The sequence below is a fragment of the Poromitra crassiceps genome, assembly GCF_964638095.1.
Source record: "Poromitra crassiceps genome assembly, chromosome: 21".
Taxonomy (NCBI): domain Eukaryota; kingdom Metazoa; phylum Chordata; class Actinopteri; order Beryciformes; family Melamphaidae; genus Poromitra; species Poromitra crassiceps.
This window is the reverse complement of record NC_139638.1, coordinates 28,014,942-28,041,475: the sequence shown is the minus strand read 5'-3', so window position 1 is coordinate 28,041,475 and position 26,534 is coordinate 28,014,942. Positions and strand designations below refer to the sequence as shown.

The 26,534-nt window shown below is 43.6% G+C and overlaps 2 protein-coding genes across 4 annotated transcripts in view; one reads left to right on the top strand and one right to left on the bottom strand.

The window, feature by feature from the left end:
• Nucleotides 1-1,511: 1,511 nt before the first annotated feature.
• On the bottom strand, nucleotides 1,512-22,168 carry LOC310795529 (small G protein signaling modulator 1-like; the record flags this gene model as incomplete). Its single annotated transcript, XM_083657597.1, has 23 exons — nucleotides 1,512-1,600; nucleotides 1,974-2,141; nucleotides 3,359-3,455; nucleotides 4,721-4,830; nucleotides 4,950-5,032; nucleotides 5,201-5,325; nucleotides 7,401-7,469; nucleotides 7,667-7,840; nucleotides 8,401-8,529; nucleotides 8,707-8,852; nucleotides 9,354-9,418; nucleotides 10,149-10,275; nucleotides 10,762-10,897; nucleotides 12,667-12,830; nucleotides 13,499-13,566; nucleotides 13,672-13,796; nucleotides 15,030-15,161; nucleotides 15,267-15,409; nucleotides 16,921-16,988; nucleotides 17,160-17,312; nucleotides 17,806-17,968; nucleotides 19,840-19,915; nucleotides 22,106-22,168. The coding sequence occupies 23 exons, from the start codon at nucleotides 22,166-22,168 to the stop codon at nucleotides 1,512-1,514; spliced, it is 2,673 nt and encodes an 890-aa protein (XP_083513723.1).
• A 1,085-nt stretch (nucleotides 22,169-23,253) lies between these two features.
• LOC310795706 (ARF GTPase-activating protein GIT2-like) overlaps nucleotides 23,254-26,534 on the top strand; it is a 30,193-nt gene continuing 26,912 nt past the window's right edge. For 2 of the 3 annotated variants that reach the window (XM_083657773.1, XM_083657772.1), the window contains exons 1-3: nucleotides 23,254-23,398; nucleotides 24,436-24,569; nucleotides 26,075-26,187. In XM_083657773.1, coding sequence (XP_083513899.1) covers nucleotides 23,347-23,398; nucleotides 24,436-24,569; nucleotides 26,075-26,187 — 299 coding nt within the window. In that variant the 5' untranslated portion in view covers nucleotides 23,254-23,346. Of the gene's footprint in view, nucleotides 23,399-24,435; nucleotides 24,570-26,074; nucleotides 26,188-26,338; nucleotides 26,435-26,534 lie in introns of those variants that run through there. The other variant, XM_083657774.1, reaches the window with a different exon arrangement.

Below are 26,534 nucleotides of genomic sequence, written 5' to 3'. Positions count from 1 at the left end.
GAGGACCTAGAGGTGATGCAGTTGAGCAGGCTGTTATAAAGCCGTGTTGTGGTGTCTTGGTGGAGCCAATGGCATCTGGGTGATGGGCCAGCCTGGTTGTTGGCTGTATTTCAATAGCGCGTTCCTACAGAGCTGAAGGCAAAGACTGTACCAATTGATCCAGTTGGATGTCCAAATACAGGTGGATGATTACACACTGTTGAATGATGGGAATGTGCACAGCAAGAAGCAATGATGAAATTTGAGTCAACAATGGACAATAAATCTGCCAAATGAATCTGAACTCTTGCAGGGCAAGACTCCGCATATAAATTGAATAGATCCTCTACAACCTATTGATGCTCTGCAGTTTGGGCAATGATCATGTGATGAGGAGAGCAAGACTTGGTAGCTTTTCACATCCACTGTTGATCTTGAAGAAGATACATCAAAGAAATGCATATCGCAGAGTGTGCGATGCTTCTTTTGACTCAAGCTTTCACATAACTCACTATGACAGGAGCCGAGGCAAGGACCGATGAGACAAGTGCTTCAGGAGGAAAGTGTGAGCCGGGGGTTATGGCGTTGCATCATGGGATGCAGGCAAAGACCACAAAAGCTCATGGCGCCACACAACCAATGCAGTGGACATTGTCTCCGACCAGCAGTCAAAAGTGTCAGTAGGAACGCCTAGGGCAAAAATTGTGCTTTTATCTGAAAATTTGGTGAAACGGGGTGATGTTTGAGCACATGGTACCACAGAAGGATTGGATGGGAAGAGGTCAATGAAAGGAGGAGCACAAAACTATGAGGACTTGGTGGATTAGGAAAGGAAAGGGTGGTATGCACAGTACATGTGAATCAAGCTGTACTGCACCTGTGTTCACAGGTAGTCTCTCTTTCATGGCCTACATTCTTGTTGTGCATAGGCAAGCACAAGAGGAGAACGTGAAACCTCCAGAGAGGATGAAGAGGTGGTCCTCACAGCTGTAGAGGAGCAATCCATGGAATAGCCTACATTATGCTACTTGGGACACAAGCAGGGACTGAACTTCTTGGTCGCCGGGTTTAGTGCCTCTGATTTTTAAAAGAACCAAAACATCCAGTAAGCCCAAATAAATATTACTGACAATTATGTCAGAGTGTATCACAAGATGTATGCGTAACCATGATCCTTTTTACAATATTAATCTGAATTCCAACAAAATGAGTTTAGAACCACAATATAATTAAATAATTTGGTTGTTGTATCCCTGAACAAATATCGAAATTTAAGGCAAAATAAACAACATCCTGAAGCAGATTTAACAAGGATACATTCACTGACAATAATACTTATAAATACATTTTCTGTCAATAATTGTTTGACCTGGAAATAGGAAGGAGCAATTCGAAACAAGTTGTTAAACAACGATGCCCCCCCCCTCACCAGTAATGACCAATTACTGTTTCATTAACGAGTTATTTCCCCTGTTTGTTGTTTTTTTACTATTTAGCACATAGAATCAATGGCAATAAAACAGCACGTTGGATCACTTGTTTTCTATGAGTGTCTGCACTTTGCTGACCAAGTCTCGAGCCATCATCAGGACCTGCGGAACGTTGTGTCGCTCTGCCATTTCTGAGAAGAGAATTAAAAAAAAAAAAAAAAAAAAAATGCTTTGTAAATGGATATAACAATTATAAAAAAAAATAGCACATATGAGATCAATATATAGGCTAATTTGGAGGAGAAAATGCAAACATCTGTTTTTTAGTTTATTGTATCCTTGATACTGAATAAATAATACTCCCCAAGAGGAAAGCTGTATGCAATTTTTAAAGCTATTTTGCAGTGGTCCTAGCTTATCACCACACAAGGATCTTCATTGACTTCAAATCGATTATTAAAATGTATTTATTTCATGTCATTCTTAATAAGCTCTGCCAATTGCCAATTATTGTTATTGCATAGCATTTCCACCATACTGCCATACTGGCCTTCATAGCCTTACCGTTGAAGAACTTGATGATGTCAGTAAAGTCCATATTATTCTCGAGGATGATGTCTCTATACATCTCGACCAGTGCCAGAGCGATGAAGAGCACAAAGTGGTCAGAGGAGGTATACTTGGCGGCCCAAATGGTTTCCCACATGGAAAACACATCGTCATACACCATCTCTGTTTGGAAAACAGGAATAAACAACATTAGAAATGTGTGAAATAGAGAGGCAAAGTGAACGTCACTTCCTGCTTCAGCACTGTACCAGAGATTTTCATCCGCCATTTATTTTCCCATAGACATTTTGTAAAATGCTTATAAAAATAGTTTTACTTCGGCAAACCAAACGGTTCAGCTAACATTATATCGGGAGAGACCATAGAACATTTCACTCGGACCAAAACTTAAAAAAACATTTAAAAAATATTTTCTTCAAACCCGCATTTTCTTTAACGTTTTGGTCCGAGTGAAATGTTATGCGATCTCTCCTGTTTCTAAATATATCTGTACCGTTTGGTTTGAACTAGTCTCGGCTCCCAGACGTTTGGTGAGCTGCGCCACCAAACGTCTGGGAATTTCACTGTCAGAAACTGTCTGTCAGAGCCCGGCGAGAACGGCCGGCAGCAGACACGCCTACATTTATTATTAGAATTTTATTTGGTAGCGGCAATGCAATGTTTCATAGTTCCAATATAGAGCAAGACACCGATGTGCTGCAAAGAGAGTTTATACCTGTTGTTTATTTTACAATAATGTTTCCTACCCGGAAGTGGTCCGCTTGCTACTGTGAGTCATCAGCAGGCTCTGTAACGTAGCCTCGGGAGTCTGGCTTATCGCTGGGGGAAAGACCTCTAGCCGCCGGGGCCGGATGAAACACGTCCTATTAACAGGTTATGTTTGTTTCTAAGTGATTAATATGTTTCTCCGCAAACGCGGCGATGTTTTGCGAGACACCGGTTCTGCATGAGATCTGCCCCCAGAAAGCAGGCCCGCCCACAACACTCATGATTGGTTTTCCAATGCAAGGCTTCCAACAGTGCCACCTAACGCTATGCAAAGATTTAAATAGTAATATTCTCAGTCTTACAGGAGTGAAACGGATTAAGACTGAGGGCTGAGTCTAGGTTTGAACCAACAACATATTTAATATAACTCAATGGTTTGAACCAGTAAAACTCTTTTTTATAAGCATTTTACGAAATGTGTATGAGAAAATAAATGGCGGATGAAAATCTCTGGTACAGTGCTGAAGCAGGAAGTGACGTTCCACTTTGGCTCTCTATGCTAAAATAGGCAGAGTCATTATTAAAAGGGCATTCAAGCAATTTGCGGGTTAACTGGATATGTTTAGTGATAATCAAAACACAAATATTGTGATGCCTGCAGATCCCATCACCTCTTTTGAAGTCCAATAGAAACCAGCGATAACAGAAGTAGAAATGGGTGTAGTCTCCATTCTGCTGCATCAGTTCAAACAGCTCAGAATCCAGGATCTAGTGAGTACAAGAAAAACAAAGTGACGTCGCCGTTACACTGCAGCCCACGCGTGCGTATGTTTGTGTCTGTACCACATATAGTAGTGAAGGAGAGTGCAAAATATGACATTCTACAACAGCATGAGTGAATACTGGATTCTGATTGGCTAGCAACAGTGGTAAATAGGCCAACAATCTACATTTCGGCTCCAACCGCAGTATCACTCCGCTCCCTGATGAATGAAGAACACCTGTGCTGACTCCGCCCACTGTTAGCCTGTCAGTCTACAAATCTCTAACAAGGAAATGTCCGATTTCGTAGTAACGTTTGATTTACTGGGTGGATTGAGTTTTGAGCAGTGGTTAGATGAAGATGAAGGTGAAGTGAACAAAGAACGACATGGTGAAATTGGGGAGAGAGAACTGGCTGAGCTTGAGTTGTCACGGAGTGAACCTGGGACTGTCAAACAAACAAATTGGGCAATGCGATGTTTCCAGACCTGGTGTGCTCAAAAGAATCTTGCACCTGACTTCAAGAACAACAGCAAGGAAGAATTCAACCTGGTTGTGTATGGAACTATATTCTGTGGCGGAAGGATAAATGTATTCTGAAACCAGTAATGATTGTAAATAAATGAATTGAATGTTACAATTGTGTATTTTTTATATTATGTGGTAGCTATTGTAGAAAAGAAATTTACCCCTCGAGGAAGGGGGTTGTGGCCACATTTACCACTGGTACAGGGTTTATGGCACTCGGCTTCGCCTCGTGCCACAACCCCCTTCCTCTCGTGGTAAATTTCTTAATGTGTGTGTGTGTGTGTGTGTGTGTGTGTGTGTGTGTGTGTGTGTGTGTGTGTGTGAGTGTGAGTGAGTGTGTGTGTAAGAGAGAGAGCGAGAGAGAGAGAGAGAGAGAGTGAGTTTGCATACGCTAAGGCAGAGGTTCTCAAATGTTTTTCAGCCAAGGACCCCTTACAAGATAGAAAATATACCGGGGACCCCCTCATTTTGATTTGTGATTTTGGGCTAAGCTTAATTGTTTCTACGGTAACGTGATTGACTTTTAAATTGATAGGTTTGTTAGATTAGAATGTAATCCATGAACCATTTTAGATTTAAAGCATACAATATTTTCGTTGAACTACAAAGCTTTAGCAAGCTTTTTTATTTTTATTTTCCTGAAAACTTTTCATGGACTCCCTGGCAAAGTGCCATCGGACCCCTGGGGGTCCCCGGACCCCCATTTGAGAACCACTGCGCTAAGGTGTCTGTGTCCATCATACCTGGATAAGGGAACGCATATTGGCAAAGTGAGTGTCCATGGCACCTCCATGAGGAAAGTTCTGGTCCATCCTCTTCATCAGCTCAGTGAAACAGCTAAACGCCATGACCTCTGGGAAGCAAACATACACATCATACAGATTGACTCACCAAGCTATTCATGTGAGTTTAGGCAGGGAAGAAAAAAAGTTAATATTGATAAAAATGTTCATTTAAAAGCTAGACACTGACCATCATCCAGAATGACCAGAAGGGGAGCCAGCAGATCACACATGCCTTGGACGTAACCAATTTCCAGATGTTGCCACACATAACTACAAAGAAAACAAACCACATATTTGTCACGGTGCCATTCTTGGGTTGAAATAAACAGAAGAAACGTTTGGCAGAGTGACACATTTATTTCAACAATAAACCGCCTCCTTGAGTTCAACTGAACTTACAGTTACTGTACCTTTGTGACACATGTCAAACCTGTTTACCTGCACATGATGTTACGCAGCTTCTCCAGGTTAGCAGGACTGAAGTACCAATATGTCCTGTCACACCGCCTGACATCCTTATCGATGCGATGTAAATTGAGCAGGTACATGTCCAACTGTTCTTGCTACAAAAACAAAGAGCAAATTCTATGAGTGCATGTACATCAGTGATACTCAACTTGCGGCCCGCGGGCTGTGTGGCCCGCGATGGAATTGCAAATATATATATATATATAGCCTATATATATATATATATATATATATATATATATATATTTTTTTTTTTTTTTTTTTTTTTTTTTTTACAGTGCACCTGAACGCAACATGCAAGATACCTGCTGAATAAGTCCAAATGTTCATGTCATTCTGGCCAATAGCCACTTCTGTTATAGCATTTCAGTCTGGAATATGGAATATCTTTCAATAATCTATGATTTAGCTGCTAATTTGTCAAATACCGCCGTCTGCTCGCTACCCAGGCACTTATGTATGTACTTAACCTAACTAACTTAACCTAACTAACTAGTATTCGGTGTGCACAACATTGTCAGACTAAACTCCGGCTGACACTCCAAAGACCTACAATCCGCTACAGAAAAATGTATATTGTTTGTTTATTAACTGGCCCCTCGCCTTCTATCATTTCACGAAAGTGGCCGCCGGGCAAAGCAAGTTGAGTATCCCTGATGTACATAATATATGATAGGAACGAGTATGTTTAGGGGTCTTTCAGTTTGTTATGCTTACGGAATAGGTTTGTTCTTCCGAGGAGTCACCGTGGTCGGCGTCGCCTACCACCTCTACGGACTCTGGTCCAGGCAGCACACTCTCCATCTCTGGCTCCTCTTCAGAAAGGCCCAGGTCTGTTCCCTCGGGGCTGGTGTTACAGTCGGTGTCCAGATGGTGATCCAGGACAAGGTCCTCTGGTCCAACTCTCCCTCTCAAGGCCAATGAGATCGAAGGTGCGGCGAGACCTACCAGTGGCCTAGCCCTAAAGTCCTCCGTGGTCAAACATGTGATCCCCGTGGGAATGTCCTCCATCTCCAAGGCGGACGCAGAGTCATCGGAGTCTGCTGTGTCTGGAGACTGCTTCGAATGAGATAAGGAAATGCTCCCCCTCGACGCTGATTGGAGAGCATTCAGTACTTGTCTGACGGGCGAATTTGAGCCAGGCTTCTCGTATGGAACTTCTGCCGCTTTGTCTTTTCTGCTTTCAGCCACTTCGGAAACGTTTGCTCCGGTGTCCTCTCTCTCTGGCTCAGTAGTAGCACAGGCCTGGTTCATTTGCAAAGTGATTTGGCCAGAAATGGCGTCGACTTCCTCAGAAGTCTCAGGCTTGTTCTCCATTGGTGGATATTGGTGTTTGTCTGCCGTAGGCAAACACGATGGCTCCAATTCCAGATCTTTGCTATCGTGTGCATGAGTAGTTAAGGTTTGGCCCAGAGGGGGCGCTTGGAAAGATTCATTATAAACCTCAGTTTCGAGCCTTATAACATTAGTGTTCTCTGGTGTCGTTCTCACAGGGACATTTGTGTCTGTGTTCTCTGGTGTCGTTCTCACAGGGACATTTGTGTCTACCGCAATTAAAACTTCAGGTAGCTCATGTGTAGTAATGTCTTTTTCTCCCAATTCAGGTTTTCTTAAAGATCGCACGGCTTCTCTGTCAGCATCTTCAACCTCAGACGTCTCTCCGATTCCTGACAACTCAGAGCCCTCAACCACTGCCGTTTCGGACACCTTGGACCCCTCCGTCGTCAGAACCTTGTCGTTGGATGTTGGGTACATTGCATCCTCGCCTTCTGACTCACCGACAGTGCGCTGACTCCTCACTGGCTGTGAGCCAGCCTTATTCTCCTCACCGAAGCCTTCTCCTGGCAGCCCTGATGATTGTGCCGTGGACATCTGAGAGGCTGTAGATCCAACAAGAGGACTATCGTCTGAACCTGGATGCTGACCTGACAGCCCCGGGGGAGAGAGGTTGCTGGGGGGAAGCTGTGGAGGGTCTCGGGTACCGCTCGGGATGTCCTTAAACGGGCTACTGGGCAGCGCTTCGCCTTTCTCAGGCCGAGGCTCAGACTCAATCTGATCCACCGCCTCAGTTGATCCAAACGCCTGAGAAGCAAAGGAAAGTGATGAACATGCAATACGAGCCAATCAAGATCATTGTTGCTGTGATACTCAGGAAGTAAGGAGAATCGACCTGGGTGCTGCTGCTGGAGTCACTTTGCGACTGGGCGTTCTGATGCTCTGAGCTGCTACTTAGAGACAACTGGAGGAGGAGAAAGCCAAACGACAAACAAGACAAGAAGAAAAAGAAAAACAGTTGTAATGAAACATGTTGCTTGGAGGTGTCCTCAGAATATGAATGGTTCTCCGATGTCTGTTTGCTGTTGTAATGATGCACAGTAAAATGTGTGCAGCCTATTCTCATGTTTTGCCATCATCAGCTAAAAAGGGGAAACTTGCATCGGTGCTGATGGTGGCGTCTCGCTGCACCGGTGCTCTTTCCACACTGGCCCCGGAGGAGCATCTGGCGAGGGCCTCAACATGTCTCTCTCTTTCCCTCTGACGGACGATCTCCTCACAGCCCTGCCACTCTCTCATGGTCTGTTCATACGTGGTCCTCATCTGCTCGTCAATCTGCAAACACAAACCAGATTATAGCGTGCTCACGGTGTGTGCGTCCCACCTGGTTACACACGACGACAGTCACTACGTTTACATGCACACAATATTCCACTATTATTCGGAAAATGACAATATTCTGAATTTGATAAGGGTCATGTAAACAGCATAAGTTGCATTTTCCGAATTTGCCCTTTTTCCGATTAAGACATCTGGGTTATTCCAGTATTATTCGGGTTTTAGGAGGATTCTTTGATCATGTATACATGATCGCACGACCGCAGTTTGCGACGCATGTTGCCTGTTTATGGTCAACTGATGTGTGCTAGAAAGCGCTAGTAGAGGCATTAGAATCCGTCCTCTCTGGCATGCGAAAAGAAAAACCCACATTTCGGATCGGGAGGACATGAGAAACATCGTTTGGTGCCCATGGAAGTCCAAAGTGCTTGTGAGCCTGCGACGTAATAACGTAGGCTACTAGCCTACTTTTTATGAAAGACTTGGATGTGCAAATAATCGCAACGCCAAACTTTCCAGCAGCAAGTTCCTGAGATCGGAGAGCATATAGAATCTACCTCCAGCCTGCATCTCTCAGTCATGGTGAAGTTGTAGTGTCCCAGAAGGAAGGGCCAGACCTCTTTGCGTAGTGTCGGCGCCACGCCGCCAAAATACACCAGCCTCTGAATCTCATGTTCCTCATAAGCCTGAACAAGGGAAATATTAGTTCACTCAACTCAGACTGAAATGACAGTACATCCTAAACTGGTGAAGACATTCAAAGAGTAGCCCCAGGTTATTAATTTCTAAACATTTCTAGCTTATTTTGGTGTTGAATGAAAAGTGCTCCTCTGACTTGCTGTTGAGGTGTGAGGTGATCTTACAGAGCAGTCCTGGAGGAAACGGCCCCAGACCTCCACAGAGAGTCCTCCCCGGGCATCGTGGGGCACATCGGGGTCGACTATAGCGGGGTTGACCAGAGCAGACAGGTGGGTGCGGACGGTGGACAGATGGCGGCAGTATGCTAGCCCTAGAGAGGAGAGAAATACTTACTCAATGTTGCATTCTTTTAGTGAAAGATTGGAGGGTGGAAAAGGGGCCATAGGGAAAGGAAGGTGCTAGAGAGTCGGGATCCGAGGGGGTACGATTAGTGGCTAGGGGGATATGGGTGGTTCTCCCTCTTCTTAAAAAAAATCTTATTTATTCCTTCTCAAACTACTTTCTACTTTCTACAAGTGCTACTCTATTCCTTCAAAAAGTCTTAGCTGTCACAAGCTGTGTTTCCATTACCCAATTTCTATTGCGATATTTAGATTTTGCGCATTTCTGAGGGTAATGGAAACACGAACTGTTGCATAGTTGATTTCTCTACTGTTGACAAATGTGATATTCTAAGTTGCTTTGGATAAAAGTGTCTGCTAAATGGCGAGATGTGATGTGATGTGATGTGATGTGGTGTGATGTGATCTGATGTGATGAGAGGGGTAAAAAAGCAGCATGGTCTAAAAGGTTTGCACTTGTTTGTACTCACATCCATAGAAAGCACGGGAAATTATCTGGTACTTCATGGTGTCGCAAAGGAGCTTCAGGGGAGCCCTGATAGAGTAAAAACAAAAAAAGAAGACAAAGTTAGTTTAAATATACGCTCACTGGCTAAACTAACTGGAACACCACTTTTCCATGAAACATAAAAGAGCTGTCACATGTTTGTTAATCTGATTATATATACGCTGTTTGTGTTTTGTGTCAATTCACCTGCAACTTTTAGATTATGGCTCACCTTTTAATGAGCACAATCAATTATAATGAACACTGATTGACCGATCAATTAATCAATCAAACCATTGCTAGCATGTCAGCAATAACTGAGCACAATCTCCAGCGAGAGAGGATTTGGCTCTTGAAGAGTGGAGTTGTACCTCTGCTCAGTATGGATTCTCCTGAGTGTAGAGTCACAAACGTTATCTTTTTTGTTTTGTTCAGGTTTCCACTTCTCACTCACTGGAATCCATAAGGTGCACAGGTCCACAGCGGTCCAAAGTGCTCGCTAGGCTTGTCCTACATTAGCTGGACAGTATACTCCTGTACTACATTTGATTCATAAATTATTATGATTTTATAACAACATCATTACCAGTTTATTACGAGTCAATGCTCATTAAAAAACCCAAGCCATAATTGTAAAATTGTACATTAATTGAAAGCCACAAATCAGTGCAGATAATCAGATTAAGAACAGGGGGAAGCAGGTTTTGCTTAACAAGCTGACCCTCGGGGTGACGCTTGGTATGACCCTTGGGATGACCCTTGGGATGACTTGACTTGCCTGTCTTGATTGCAGCCATTAGGCAAAGAGCCTTCAGACGAGCCGTTCTGTGAGCAGGAAGAACAAGAAGACTTCCTGGGGATGGGCTGCCACAGGTTCACTCCCTGGTCCATCAGCTCTGGAGCAACTGCACGCGCCATAACAAGGCTTGTTATCTATCCTTCATTACTGTGGCTGTTATCACCATCAGTATCATCAACACGAGTAAAAAACACAATGACATTCCAACTGAACGTGTTTATGTGTGTAAATAATAAGCAAATGTACAAATTAAAACAAAAACATGGAGAACAACAAACCAAGTCAGAAGATGGAGATGTGGTAGACAACCATGTCGACACAGGGCTATAACATGACACAAAGGGACTAGATGGGCAGGAACAAGATGGGGGAATATGACAATTCAACAGAGAAAAAGGAATTAGAAGCACATTCAATATATGTCTTCACACAAAACAGATAAAACTGTACCTCTACCTCAAAACAGATTTATCTTAACTGATCATCTCTAATGTATACATAGAGTGCAATGATTTTTTTTATGATGCCATCATCACAGATTCCGCATGAGATTGGGAGCGAGAGGCAGAGCAGGGAGATGATAGAGACATACCAAACTCCATCTGACTCCATCTGCCAGGAAAGAGGATGCGAAAGACGTAATCTGTGGCTTCATCGTCCTCCTTATCGGATGCCGAGTCACATGAGCTATGTGGACTCCTGTTCCGCAGTTTGGGGAAAACCTTTCCCTGTGAATGGAGAGGTAACGCGTTAACACATCTTAGCTTGATATCGTCATGACGACAGATGAGCTGTGAGATCAATATCATTTTATTGCAACAATCCAGCAGGCAAATGCTGAATTAAGACTGTATTTCACAGCGATATCTTCCTACTCTCCTTGGAAATGTGCTTAATTTCCCCCATAAAATACATTAAGGGGGGCAGTATTTCATACGGCCTTGTAGCCAGGAGTGTTATTTGTTGCCACAGCGCCATCTGGTGGGGGCATATCCCATTCGTGGCTGGAGGTCATTTGAGTTCCCTGGAGTTCTGTAGGAGGAGGTAGCCTCAACGCGAGACTCATCATCATCAGTCATTCTTCCTTCAGAGTCTCGGATGCGCGGGTCCTATATCCACTGGGAGGTTGGCTCCAATGGCTTCGCGCGATAAACACGTTATCAATCACAATAAAACTGTACCTACCTCCGACACAATGTTGTTATCCAACCCTACGGGAGCAAGGTACTCCAAAATATTGCGTAGTTTCCAATACCGAGACATTTGGGTTTCAACTGCTCCACAGCGCCGGATGTATCGGTTCAGCGCTCAGTGGTTGTGAGGGTGTACTGTAGGTTATAATTTTGAGCATCGGCTCCGACATTAATGTCTCGGTATTGGAAACTAGGCAATAATTTTGGCGTACCTTGGCCCCGTAGGGTTGGATAACAACATTGTGTCTGAGGTATTTACAGTTTTATTGTGATTGATAACGTGTATATCGCGTGAAGCCATTGGAGCCGACCTCCCAGTGCATCCGAAGTCTCTGAACGAAGAATGACTGATGAGTCTCGCGTTGAGGCTGTGTAGGAGGCACTTGTAAAATGAGGGGAGACATACACCAAAGTCAAAGTTAAAAGAATAATGTATGAACTAAAATGAAGGGGGAATAACTATAGACAACACAAACTACATAAAACTAGCCGAATACCCGTCCCTGTGTGACACCCGTTGGAGCTCACAATCACTGCAAATTTAGTCAGGCCTGACTCAGAGTTGGCATGCAGCCTCTCCTCTCTCCCTAGAGGCGTTTTCATAGTCCACTTCCCTGGCTGATTCCACCTCTGTTCAGATGTGCACCTCACTCAAGTAGCTAACAAATGGAGCTCTCCGTGGTTCTGAACCCGTGTGACTCATTTTGGCCACTAACTAGCCATTACAAGCACATACATTCTTTACTTAAGTACAAGTAGGCTACAGTTGTGTGGGGGGAAAAAGACTGTGGTAAAAGTAGAAGTCCTGATTCAACTTGTTTACTCAAGTAAAAGTAAAAAAAAGTGCAGGCTCTGAAATGTAATCAAGTATTTCTACCGGCTGTTTCTGTGCAAAGCTAACTGAACTGCACATCCACATTGCATCAAACAACAGCGTGGAAGCCACACTGTTATAGACGATATAGTCTTGTTTGCTTTAACAAACTGCCTCGTTTAAGAGGATTGCTGTTGAATATACGTTCTTGGAGTAACGATTTAATTGAGGGAAACGCGCTTTCTTAAAGTGTTTTCTACCAGAGATGATTAATGATTAATTGATAATTGATTGACTGATTTAATTGATTTCTCTGTGATCGATTAAGGACATTTGTTCAAATGCCCATCCCTAGTAGGAACGTCTGACCAAGCTGGAAGTACAACTGCCGGGATTTGAACTTTGACCTCTACACTAGCCAGACGCCCCCCTGATGCATCAGTTTAATAAATACTATGCGGGTAGTTTATTGTTCTGTGTCGACGCTGACCTTCCCTCTCTGAGACCAGAGTGGTGGGTCCAGCTGTCCATGAGGTAGCAGGCCAGTCTCCAGGCACGTGAGGAACTGAAGCAGGTGGCCTCCTTTGGGGAAATGCAGAGGAGGCCTCTGGATCCCATCCTGGCTCACCAGCACCACTGTCCCTCCGCTGTTCACTGGGGAGATGAACACAACGGTAAGAAGATCGTTACCTGTTCAAGCTCTCTAGTGACTTTGCTCACAATCACACAAATGTGCCCACCAACACATAACACACACACATAACAGACCATTTGGTAAAGAAAAAATAAATAAATCCATGTGCGTAAGTTCACCCAAAAATGAAAATTCTGTCATCATTTACTCACCCCCCCCATGCCGATGGAAGGTCTTGTGAAGTTGTTAGTCCACAAAACATTTGTGTAGTTTTCAAACAGAGTTACAGGATTCTCCTAAACAACTCAAGTGAATTGGTGACCAACTTTCAAATATAAAACAAAACAAAACAAAACAAAACAAAACAAAAAGCTTCCATACCAACGTCTTTTCAAATCAACTTGGCATGTCGGGGCTTCTGGAGACTTGGATTACACCGGTATGTTGTTTTTTTGTTTTTGTTTTTACATTTGAAGAGAAGGAGAAGGAGAAAGCTGTAACTCTGTTTCCCTGGAAAACTCCACAGATGTTTTCTGCACTAAAAGACTTCACCCACCCTTCCACCGACATGGGGATGAGCGGATAATGACTGCATTTTCATTTTTGGGTGAACTTATCCTTTAATGTGTGGTAATGTAGAAACAGATACGCCGAGAACAAAGCACAAAAAGCAGGAAGGTTACTGCACCTTGTTGATGACAGTGGAGATAGACAATGTCCTCCAGACGAATAGTCATAGCATAGTCCCAATAAACACTGAGAGATGGGCGGACATGAGCCATTGCAGTGAACCGTGTAAAAACGACATATTAAGATATGATTCTATTCTAATTTCATTATATTTCGTTCCATCAGACTCACCTTTTCTCAGAATCCAGCTCCGCCACATTGCCATTCATCAGCTGATTGGGCGTCCACTTCAAAGTCATGAGGTCTGCAGTTTGGTGTAGAGAGAGGTAGCCTGGGATGGCCTCCATGTCGTCTCTCTGCACACACAGGTAGAGGTTACACATCCTAAACCTTTTTATTGCAGCACTATTCAGATAAGCAGAAGATTAAAAAATAACTGAAGTTAACAGCTAGCAAGTTTTCTACAACGTACACCACCGCCCCTTGATAGTCGGGTTTAAAGTTTGTAAAAAAAAATAGTAAGTCACGCCCTCTTCCGGGACCCGCATGTGGGCTACGGGGTGAATTCTGGCATGGCCATTTTCAAAGGGGTCCCTTGACCTTTCACCTCAAGATATCTGAATGAGAATGGGTTCTATGGGTACCACAAATCTCCCCTTTACAGAAATGCTCACTTTATGCTGATCCCAAGCAGTTTTTGGCAAAAACCATGCAGTTTGTTGTGTGTGTGCATGCAGTATTAATAAATGTATTGCTTTTGCTTATTCCATTTGAATATTTCTGCACACTGGGGTCCCTACACAGTCTTGGAATTGCATAAATTGGGTATGACTGGAAAGCTGAGACTCTTGTGGATTCAAAGCCTAATTGTATTCATGTCTTATGTTAGTCGCCATAGTAGCCATTTCATTGTAGTGAGACCATTTTGTCGAAACTTGACCTCATCTGTTCATCGGGGACCATGTTCAGGACCCAACAGCTATTTTTCATAGCCGTTGCCGGCCCGCACTGACGCTACTATTGCACCCCCACTAAATTCAGACGCACCCCAGGTGATGTTGTTGTGGAACCGAGCCTGTGAGAGACCATAGAACATTTGACTTAATAAATAAAATAAAATAAAATAAAATAAAATAAAATAAAATAAAATAAAATAAAATAAAATAAAATAAAATAAAATAAAAACAATAGTAATGACTTTACGAAATGTCAATAGAAAAAGGAATAGGGAATTCACTTCCTTAGGCCCCATGCAGAACCCAGATGAGGGCATGACTAAGGCCATGTTCAGACTAGGAGGCCAAATCTGATTTGCGAACTTTTAGTGACCTATTAATGATTCTATCCAGATTGGTTTTATGAGTCTGGACACTCCAAGTCTGATTTGTGTCACTTGTCCCAAACCACATATGGAGGTCTGGACACACAGATCCGACTTGAAAATCAGATTTCTGGCAGTGCGGACACACTCCCAAATCGGATTTGGGAAACCAACAAGATAATGATGATTAATGACTTTAGCAGCAAATCGGATTTGCCTGTAATGTGAACATGGCCTTAGGCACTCTGGGTGAAAGGCGAAGACATACCGGCTGCACCAGGACGTTGTTCTTGCCAAACAGAAGTGTGGCTCTGGAGTTCTGATGGAGGGACTCCACATACTCCCTCGCCCACATGAGAGGCCGATCATCTATACTACCACTTGACTGCCTCTTCATGATCTGATAACAAGTCAAGAAGATGAAATCAAAACTATTACAATGCCGTTATTACGTAACATTTGTATTGGGGACATTCAAAACCAATTAATTTCTAGATCGTCTGACCAGGGCCGGCCGTCTGGAGGGAGACTCCTGGCGACAGTGACCACTGTGGATGCGATGCCGCTGCACCAGCTCATCGGCAGAGGGGTCTGTCCAGAAATGGTCTGCAGTCTTCACTTTGGTGTACTCCAAAGCACACGGCCCAACTGTAGAATAACATCAATCAATCAATCAATCAATCAATGAACCAATGAATGCCAGTCATCCTTGTCCTGCCTGTTTTTGTTATTTGCCTGATTGCACTGTCCCACACTTCTTCATTAGACCTCTTAAAGGGACAGCTCACCCTAAAATCCAAAATACATATTTTTCCTCTCACCTGTAGTGCTATTTATCCATCTATATCATTTTGGGATAGTTGCCTGAGTTTTGGAGATATCGGCCGCAGAGATGTCTGCCTTCTCTTGAATACAATGGAACTGGATGGCACTCGGCTTGTAGTGCTCAAAGCACCAAAAAAATACATTTGAAAAACTCAACAGCATTGTCTCTTTCCAGAAATCATGACCCGGTTACTCAAGATAATGCACAGACTTTGTTGTGAGCAGTTTCATGTAGGAACTATTTTCTTTTGCAGTCTCATGTAGGAACTAGCTAGCAGCTAGCGGGTGTAGTTCGGTCAAGAGAAAATAGTTCCTCCATGAAACTGCTCATAAATCCTTACCTGCATCTTGTCAGTTCTCGATTAAATGAAGATGATCTTAACTGTAGATGACTTACATTCACTACTAATTCTTTCCTTCCCTCTTTCTGCACAACATACACACAGTTTAGATTAGATTTGTGTTCAATGCAGTTGTGTTCTTGTTTTGTTTCTTGTTCGTTTATTCCTACTTAAGAAAATCCATGTTTTTCTCTCCTACATTCTCTTCTTACCATATCCAATAAGTGTAAGCCCCTTTGGGGTGCAGCGTACCATTTCTCTCGTTAATTGTCTAAGCCACAGGAGAGCTGCCTCGGGATACAGAGAACATCTACTCTACTGTGAGTATCCACTGCAGGAGATGATCATGATCTTCATTGCTATCTGAGGTACTCCTCCTGAGCGAGATGCATCACACTACTCTGCACAGTGTAGTATTTGTGATGAATCTGTAAAGAAGTGATACTCAACTTGCGGCCCGGCGCCCCCTGTGTGGCCCGCGATGAAATTGCATTTTCTTTTTTTTCTTTTTTTCAGTGCACCTGAACGCAACATGCAAGATAGCCGCTGAATAAGTGTCCAAATGTTCATGACATTCTGACCAATACTCCACTTCTGTTATAGCATTTCAGTCTGGAATATGGAATATCTTTCAATAATCTATGATTTAGCTGCTAAATTGTCAAATAAAGTCTGCTCGCTACCCAGGCACTTATGTATGTACTTAACCTAACTAACTTAACCTAACTAACTATCCGGTGTGCACAACATTGTCAGACTAAACTCCGCCTGACACCCCAAAAACCTACAATCCGCTACAGAAAAATGTATATCATTTGTTTATTAACTGGCCCCTGGCCTTCTATCATTTCACAAAAGTGGCCCCCGGGCAAAGCAAGTTGAGTATCCCTGCTGTAAAGGTTAATTAAGCAAACCCAATTAAAGGGTCCATCTGTCAGAGAGGCACACAGTGCTAAACACATGACACTGTAGGTTAGGGAGGCTTATCAGTACCTAACAGAGATGCAAGGATTGGCCCAACCTCAGGATCCATAAGCATGGCTTCCTTCTCATAGAACGCACTGCAGGGAAGAATACACAAAATGAGACTTCTATTATTTCCCCGTGCAATAAATAATCCAGGATGAAATATATATCAAGAGCTGCTCAGGTGACAATGATGGGAATAAATGGAGAGAGGAGACCAATCTTATAAAGCTTGGGACTTATTGCAGCATTAAATAATGGATTACCCGCAGTGCTCTACCAAGTACAGGACAATCTTATCCAGGAGCTTCTCCAGCAGTGCCGTTCGGATCCACAGGTGTTTCAACGCCTGAGGCGGGAGGTTCGCCAATTTGGACTGCCGGCTGCGGTCATTATTCAGCGGGGGATTGTTCTGCTTGCTGACGGAAAAGATGAGAAACATGGAAGATGAATGAGATAGGGGGCGGCTGTAGCTCAGGAAGTAGAGCGGGTCGTCCACTAATCGCTTTGGATAAAAGAGGTCGGTGGTTCGATTCCCGCCTCCTCCGGTCCGCATGTCGAAGTGTCCTTGGGCAAGATACTGAACCCCAAATTGCTCCTGATGGTGTGCCAGCACCCTGCGTGGTAGCCTGCCGCCATCGGTGTGTGAATGGGTGAATGTACCTACTGATTGTAAAGCGCTATATAAATGCAGGCCATTTACCATTTTACCATAGCAGGGAATAGGATAGCACAGGATAGAATGGCTCTGACAGGACAGGACATGACAGGACAAGATAGAACAGGACAGGACACGGTAGTAGGTTGCAAGTGGAATACAAAAAGGAGAGAACACAACATAAGATATGAAGATAATGCTAAATTCATAATGAATGCTGTCGGCATCGAACAGGCGGACGTTTAACAGCTCACCTGCTTTCGACAAGCTGTTCCAGTTCCTGGACCTTCTGGCAGAGTTCCTCTGCAGGTGCAAAGCTCTTCCCCACCTTCATGAAGAGGGCCGCTAGCTTGTTACTGCACAGCAGGCCTGCAGCACGACGCTTCAGTCCATGTAGCACACAGGCTTCCACCACAGCTACGCACGCGCACACACACACACACACACACACACACACACACACGCATGCACACATACACACGCACACACACACACAAACACACACACACACACACACACCGCGCACACGCGCACACACACACAGGCGCACACACACACAGGCACACACACACACACACACACACACGCATGCTCACACATGCACAGTCACACGCACACACTTTTAATACATGTTTGATTTGTTTTCATTTAATTTCTGTTATTCAATTTAGCTTTTTTGTGTGTGTGCAGTTAAGTGTTTTTAGAACCCCCCAGGTTTTGTTTTATCGCAGCAACACAATCTGCAATTTGTTTTGGTCCGTTTTAAAGATTCCATTCTACAGAGATGTTGATTTTCAAATAGATGTTGCCCAATCAGAAGGCCTCAAGATGAACAGCAAGCACAGGTGTCTCTCCACAGTACTAGAAATAGACCTGAGATCTGCTCAACACTGTCTAGTGTTGCTAGGATATCAAGGATGTGATTCACGTAGGCGACGCCCCCGATTAGTATCCACATCTTTGAATAGTGTTAGTATAGTTTAATCCAGGGATACTCAACCTGCTTTGCTCGGGGGCCACTTCTGCAAAATGACAGGAGGCCAGGGGCCAGGTAATAAATCAACAATAATAATATAAATTTTTCTCTAGCAGATTGTAGTTTTTTGGAGGTGCCAGCTTGAGTTTAGTCTGACAATTTTGTGCACACAGGATAGTTCCTGTATTAGTTATGTTAAGTTAGTTAAGTACATATAAGTGCCTGAGTGGCGAGCAGGCGGCAATATTTGACAATTTAGCTGGAGCTCAGTCAAACTTGATTTAATGTTAGTTTTCATTGTGAATTAGAAAATGGTTGGGGGGGGGGGGGGGGGGGGGGGGGCACTCCGCACCCTATAGCAGGCCACATATGGCCCCCGGGCCGCAAGTTGAGTATCACTGGTTTAATCCATCCATCTACCTAATTGATGGACATGACCAATGCCATCATTAGACAGAGTGGTTTTCCACAGCCTGAACAAGGTAATTGGGGCTCTTTAAGAAGAACCGGACGGGCAAACCGGTCTTTATTGTCACGTGACACCCGTTACCACGCCACACACACTCATGCCGACGGTGGCCGGTGAAATAAAGTCTCATGCCCTTCCTCCGGGGGGCAGCCAGGAGCAGTGGGCAGCTTTCTTAGTGTACAGCGCCCGGGGACTAATTTCAGTTTCTTCTGCATGTTTTTTGTAGGGGGGTCCATACCGATGTTGTATGGAAGAACCCCCAGGGGAGCGCGGGCGGGGAGAACATGCAAACTCCACACTGAAAGGCCCTTAATCGAGATAGCCCACCTGGGGCAGGTAGGCACTGAAGACATGGAGGGACAAGCCCCTCAGCGCGCCACAGCGTCCCTCGGGCGGGAATCGAACTCAGGACCTTCTGTGAGGCGACAGCGCTAACCACTGCGCCACCCTGCATGCACCCCCTGTTCCTTTGCACTCGACGAGTACAGAGACTGAACTTGCAGGAGGTGACAGGTCATGTGACATTTCACCTGCATCGGATGTCAGCTGCCATTTTGCACTGTAAATGTGGTTATCAAACTAATTAATGCAGCATGTCCTCTGACATATTTGAAATGAGTCCCAAAGGACTGAACCATTTCATTTGAAAATATCCCATGCCAAAATCTGCTAATTTTGCAAGGATGCATCAAACGAAATTACAACCCCCCCACCCCTCGCTTCTTATCACATACTGCGGCCGGTGACAGCCATTCCAAGGTCAAGCTTAAAGGTCAAAGGTGATTGGTGATTAATATGCAGTGTAAGCTAAGTAGGCTTAGTAGCCTACACAAAAAGACTTACCACAGAACGATATGATGTGGCTGCTGTCTGCATGCACAAATTTCCTTGTTACTGCCTCCTCCATAATTTGTTTCACCTGAGAGAGAAAGGGACACAGCGAAAGCTTCATCTGTTACATGAGGTGACGAGAGAGAGAGGGAGGGAGAGAGAGAAAGAGAGACAGAGAAGAGAGAGAAGAGAGAGAGAGAGGGAGGGAGATTGGGAAGAGGGAAGAGAGAGAGGGAAGAGAGAGAGGGAAGAGAGAGAGAAAGAGAGACGGGGAAGAGAGAGAAGAGAGAGAGAGAGCGAGGGGAAGAGAGAGAGGGAAGAGAGAGAGAGGGAGGAGAGAGAGAAAGAGAGAGAGAGGGGAAGAGGGGGGAGATGTGCAAGAGGCAATCATGGTAAGTGGATGATGGCGCGAGAATGAACGAGTACAGAATCTGTCAGTCTCACAACGCAGTCATGTCAATGACATAATAATATAGACCCAATTATCAGCTTATTATTACAGAACTATAGGCATCACGCGCGCTCGATTCCTAGGCGAGCCCGCGCTCTGCAGCTCGCCGAGCTGGCCCGATGACTGCACCACCAGGCCCAGGTGCACCCAATCAGCCTAACGACCCCAACGCCAGGCATCTGGCATCGGGAGGGTTGTCAGTCACAAAATCTATACCATCTTATCAGATGGGGCTCCGGTCCATCTGTGTCAGTTGAGGGGTCCTTGACGTGAAAAAGTTTGAGAACCACTGGACTAGTCTACCTGCTGCCTTCTTCTCTCTGAGAATACAGACACGTTAGCAAATATTACAAGCATAGAAGCACATACAACAATGTAAGTTATAATGTAGTTAAAATGTAGGCTATATGTTGCCTTACTAGCATCAAAAAGTTTCAGCTATATTGGCCTACTGTCTATCTCCATTAGCACCTCAATTTGGATAGATGAGTATGTATGCCAGGCTTGAGATGAAAAGCTTGTAGGCTAAATATTGAAATGGCGATATTTAGGATTTGGGTTGAAACTAATGTCTCAAACGTTTTGAGGCTTATAATTACTCACATAAGATGCTAAATTACATAGTTGGAACGTTTTTGTGGATTTTGGTTTCCAGGATCTTTAAAGCTTTAGGGGAGAAATGCATGAATGTAGGTTACTTTGTATGTAGGCTACTGTATGGCGTTTAAGCTTTTTTAAAGGCAGTGTGTGTGGACTGTGGATGTATGTATCTAAGCCTGCGTTTAGGCACGCATGACACAAATACAAATAGCCTACATTTCTATGATTATGTCCTAACTTCTACTACAAACAAAATATACAAATGATTAAAAATATATATATTATTGGCCTATCTTAAGCTGAACATATGCCTCAAGTCACTATCTAAGCCCCTCCCTGATGCAGGATCTGGTATATATATTGCAGTGGGTCATGGGTGTTTCAAAAGCAGTGAGTCACAGGCGATGGAGAGCATGCTAAAGCTAAAGGTGGAAGTCCCCAACCAACCCTCTCAGCAATGAATAAAACATCATGTTAGCCTCTCTCTCCCCGGGGATTGAATCACTGCCTCCTGAAGGGTCTTTGGTATGCTGTCTTGAATTTCTTTGTAGATTATCAATCTAAACAAAAATCTATAGGCTATATAATCCATCCCAGATTTGGACATTCATTTCTGCAATCAGAGCACAAACTAAAAATGCCAATTAAACAGAATCACATGTTTGCCTATTAGTTGCCATGGTGTCAGCTGGATGTCAGTTTGACCATGATTTGGAGAGAGGGGGAGAGAGAGAGAGAGAGAGAGAGAGAGAGAGAGAGAGAGAGAGAGAGAGAGAGAGAGAGAGAGAGAGAGAGAGAAAGAAAGAGCGAGAGGGGGGGTGACAGCAGGATATGATATGAAAAACATACCAATAAATGCATGAATAGTTACGTAGGGCTACAAATAAAACTGTTCGTTCGTATCATTTGCAATTCTGACATTAAACATCAACATCATCATCATCACCAGCACCACCACTCGTCATCTTCTAATCGTCGTCATCACCATTTTACGACAAATAACGGTAGCCTAGGCTACTAAGAAATAGATAGGCTACAATTAGGCTACTATTAATTTCGCTCGTTGTCATTGTAAAATAAGCTAGGGTGCTTTTTTTTCATAGCCCAAATGGCGTATTCGTGGATCAAACGCACATAAACGATGTGCACACAATGACACGATGCGTAAAACACACCTAAAAACAAACTAATAAAGCCATGCAGAAATAAAATGTAGGCTAAACGAACCTCTTTCTTGACATTGCGCAGCAGTTTCTGGCGCGTCTCGGCCTCTGTCACGAGAGAAAACATTGTAATGAATGAGCTGATCATCTCATAATAATGCTGGATCGGAAATCAATTAGGCTCGTGAGAGAAACATCATAACGACCGTTAGGCCTACCTCCCATCGCGCCAGGTAGGGTGCAGTAGATAACGAGGAGGATATAGCTTTTTGACGAATGTCCTCAAAGCCTATACACGGTTTGAAAGCAGTGGATCCGAATTGTTGGCTATATTCTCAGCGACTAAACTAAACCTATCTGCTCCCTCTCCGTGGACCAACACCCATTTAAAGTAACAGCAGTCTAGCTGTCTTTAGCCCACCCACCCACACACATTATTTTTGCCAACCCTCGTATAGCCTAACTTATTTGAAAACAAGTGTTTATATAGCCCACACATTACAAATATTAGGAATATTTTCTGAGAATATCTGGTTTCTCATAAACCTGGTTTCCTAGTCACATTCATACAATCATTTCAGGCATATCAAACACTGATTTTGTCTGAGGACCTATGATTCAAGTCAAAATTGACATGGAGCATGTTGTCATGCCTTTTTATCATTAGTAGACTACATTTCCCAGAGGTGCCTTCCTACTGAGATAAGCCTACAATAACTAGTTTTCTATGAAAACATAGGCTACTCTTGTATTGAAAGAAATGTGCTTCATGTAAGGAATTGATACCCACCATACAACATACAACATCCTGCAACCAGCATCTGTGAGTGTGTGTTAGATGGATGTGAAAATTTAATGAATTCATTGAATGAAAATAAAATTAGCCTATCAAAATCTTGGGAACATTTTATCATGTGATCACGGTTTTAGGGTTAGTTTTAGAGGCATTCTGAGATTTCTTGGGGGCAATAAATGTGTATCAATGTGCAATCAATGTCTTTATATTTTGTTCTCTGGAAGTTTGCCCTGAGTCTTTATTGGCGAGGGAAGGAAGCGAACATGCAAGGAAGCATACAAGGAAGCATACAAGGAAGCAGGGCTCCTCTAAGTATTGAAATGGGACACACACACACACACACACACACAGCGTAGGGGAGGAGGAGGGTACAGTCACACACACAGACAGTTGCTTTGCCAGCTAAGAAAAAATAGTCCAGTCCAGTCTTTGTCTGGTTTTGTTGATAACTTACTTTACAAATATTTGTCGTGACTGGATAGTTTAAGGATTTCTATCAAAGTAAAGGGATGTCAAAGCGACTGCGAAGCAGAGAGGTCTGCGCTGATTGCAGTACTCTGGGTATGATGTCAAACTGGCTACCGTTAGCTACTTAGCTAACGAGCTAACCTTAAACTACAACTTAGCGTAGCGTTACGTGATAGCTAGCGTTATTAATCAGCGTTAGTTGGCTAGCGTTAATTGTAGACGCTAGTGAGTTAATTACTGATTTTCATCTTGTGTGGAAAGATTTAGCGTTGCTCAACTATCTTGGGAAACGTCAACTAACTGCCGTCAGCTAATAGCTAACGTTAATTAATGGTTTATCAGCTTGAGTCAATGGTTCTGATTGAAACCGTTGAAGTGACTTATTTAGCTAGCTAATAAAAGGTAACGGTAATAGTTTCACCCTTATTCCGACAATGAATGAGATTATAGGAGCACAGCATTGTTTTCATTTTCAGTTGTTCCCCCACCTGGATGCATGGTTGTGATTTTATGTGGTTGTGATTTTGGATGTGTTGAAGTGAACATACTAGATAAGCATGTGTTGTTGTTGTTGTTGTTGTTGTTGTTGTTGTTGTTGTTGTTGTTGTTGTTGTTGTTGTTGATGATGATGATGATGATGATGATGATGATGATGTCGTCTTCTTCTGAAGCTGGTATCATCATCTACAAGTCTACAAAATCCTGCTCCTCACTTACAAATCCCTCCCTCCATGCACTTGCCCCCCAGTACCTATCTGAGGTCTTCGGACACTGGTCTCCTCTCCATCCCCCGCACCCGCCCGCAAACCTTTTTTGGGGACAGAGCATTCAGTGTGGTGGCCCCCACCCTCTGGAACTCTCTCCCTTCAGAGATCTGCAACACCTCACCTGTTGTTCAACAAAACATTTGGCCTCTAGTCAACTCTGTTCTCTAGTCTGTACTTCTTTTATTTGTTTGTCGGTGTGTATCTCACCTTTATAGAGCGTCCTTGGGTTCCTTGGAAGGTGCTATATAAATCCAAGTTATTATTTTTATTTTATGATCTAGAAGAAGCATGCTGTAATATCCTGTAATATCATCAGTTCGAAGTTGTGTAAAAGTATTAATATCTTATGCATTTATGTTGCAGAGCCACGCTGGGCCTCTGTGAATAGGGGTGTGTTGATCTGCGACGAGTGCTGCAGCATCCATCGAGGTCTGGGGCGACACAGCTCTCAAGTCCGACATCTGACCCACACGCCATGGCCACCCTGCCAGCTGCAGGTGAGAGGAAAGGGCCACACGCCCACATGTCACTAACACAGAGAGGCCAAGTGGAACGTCACTTCCTGCTTCAGCACTGTACCAGAGATTTTCATCAAACTTTAAAAAACAACATTGAAAAAAGTTTTTTTTTATAAACCCGCATTCTTTTTACGTTTTGGTCCCAGTGAAATGTTATGCGATCTCTCCTGTTTCTAAATATATCTGTACCGTTTGGTTTGAACCAGTAAAAGTATTTTTATACGCGTTTTACGAAATGTGTATGGGAAAATAAATGGCGGATGAAAATCTCTGGTACAGTGCTGAAGCAGGAAGTAGGCTGTCACTTTGCTTCTCTATAGGCAGATACTTCAGACAGTGGCTGCACAATCAGACACAGCGTAATCAAGTGACATGTAGGGATGGGAATTGATAAGATTTGATCGATTCCGATTCCATTTTCGATTCTGCTTATCGATCCGATTCCTTATCGATTCTCTTATCGATTCTCATTGGGCAAGGAAAAAAAAAAGAGTACAAACGGGTTTATTAACATTAATTTTCTTTTATATTATTATCATTATAATTATGTATTCTTATTCAGCTCTGAGATCAGATTGCTCTTTTCAATCCCATACCAAGCAGGGATCAGTGTGTCTGTTAAACTGGCTTTGTTTGGGGGTTTGTATTTTGGGTTGAGCATCTTTGTCATCTCCCTATAGAAAATATATAGTGGGAATGAATGAAACAGAACTAGTGGTTAGAATGACAACATGCAACTTTGACATTTTACTTTAGCTGGCATGTCAGACAAACTTAGTCACTGCTCGGTGACATTCGTTTACCCTCGCCTCGGTCATTTTACTCTTCTCTGCCTGGGTGAATGGAGGGGCTAGAGGTGCACAAGAGGTACTCGCTGCAGCCTCTGACCCAGAGCGACTACCAGCCTCTGAACCAGTCTGACTCTGAACGTCATCATCCTCTAAATTAAATGGATGGAAATGGAGTATTGGTGAAATCTGGTTTACGCAATGAAACAAATGGCACAAACACTAAACACACAATAGACAGGGTCTGGAGGAGCGCTAACGTTAGCCGCGCTGCTGTTAGCCACGTTATCGTCACTCCGTAGCACATCAGAAACGTGACATTCCTCCAAAATTATTGCATGCTGTTTGGACAAATGTTTCTGCATATTGCTAGTATTTCCCCCCTTTGACGAAATAGAGGTTTTGCAAGCATTGCAAGTGGCACTGTGGTCATCGTTTTGCTTCTGCCTAGACGCCATGGTGGCTGCGGTCTAAACAAAACAAGGCTGCGTTGCGTGCGTGTCGCAGCGTGTGACGTCATCGCGCATGGAATCGATAGTGGAATTGTTAAGGATTTTGGCTAACGATTCCAAGGAATTGATCCACTGGGACCCGGTTCTCAACAAGAACCGGTTCTCGATTCCCATCCCTAGTGACATGGACCAACTTATCTCAGTGGATTTTCTTCAGGATGACCGATGTGGTTTCATGTTCTAGATGGTGCAGACACTATATGGCAATGGAGCTAATTCCATATGGGAGCATTGCCTTCTGGACCCTTCTTCTGCAATGAGTGGGAAACGCAAGGCCAATCCCCAAGACAGAGTTCAGTAAGTGTCTTTTTGTTTTTATTTTCAAAGTTAGAATTGTATGACTGTTGTAACTTTTGAGTATTTGTATGATTCGGGCATTCGGCGGCAGCTGGCAATCTCACCTCTCACCTGTGGAGCAACTGACTACGATTCTGACGTGTCAGCGCTGATTCTGATCTGCTTCATTTGACTGTGGTAGAAAGCTTCATGGCTCTATTGATTCACATGATTGACTCCCCATGGAACCTGCGGTCAAGCAACTACGGTACTAAAAAAAATACTGTATACCATTATTATATTTTCCATCCTTAGACAATGTAACATTAAGGTAGACCTGAATAATGGAGGAATTATGTGGATTGAAT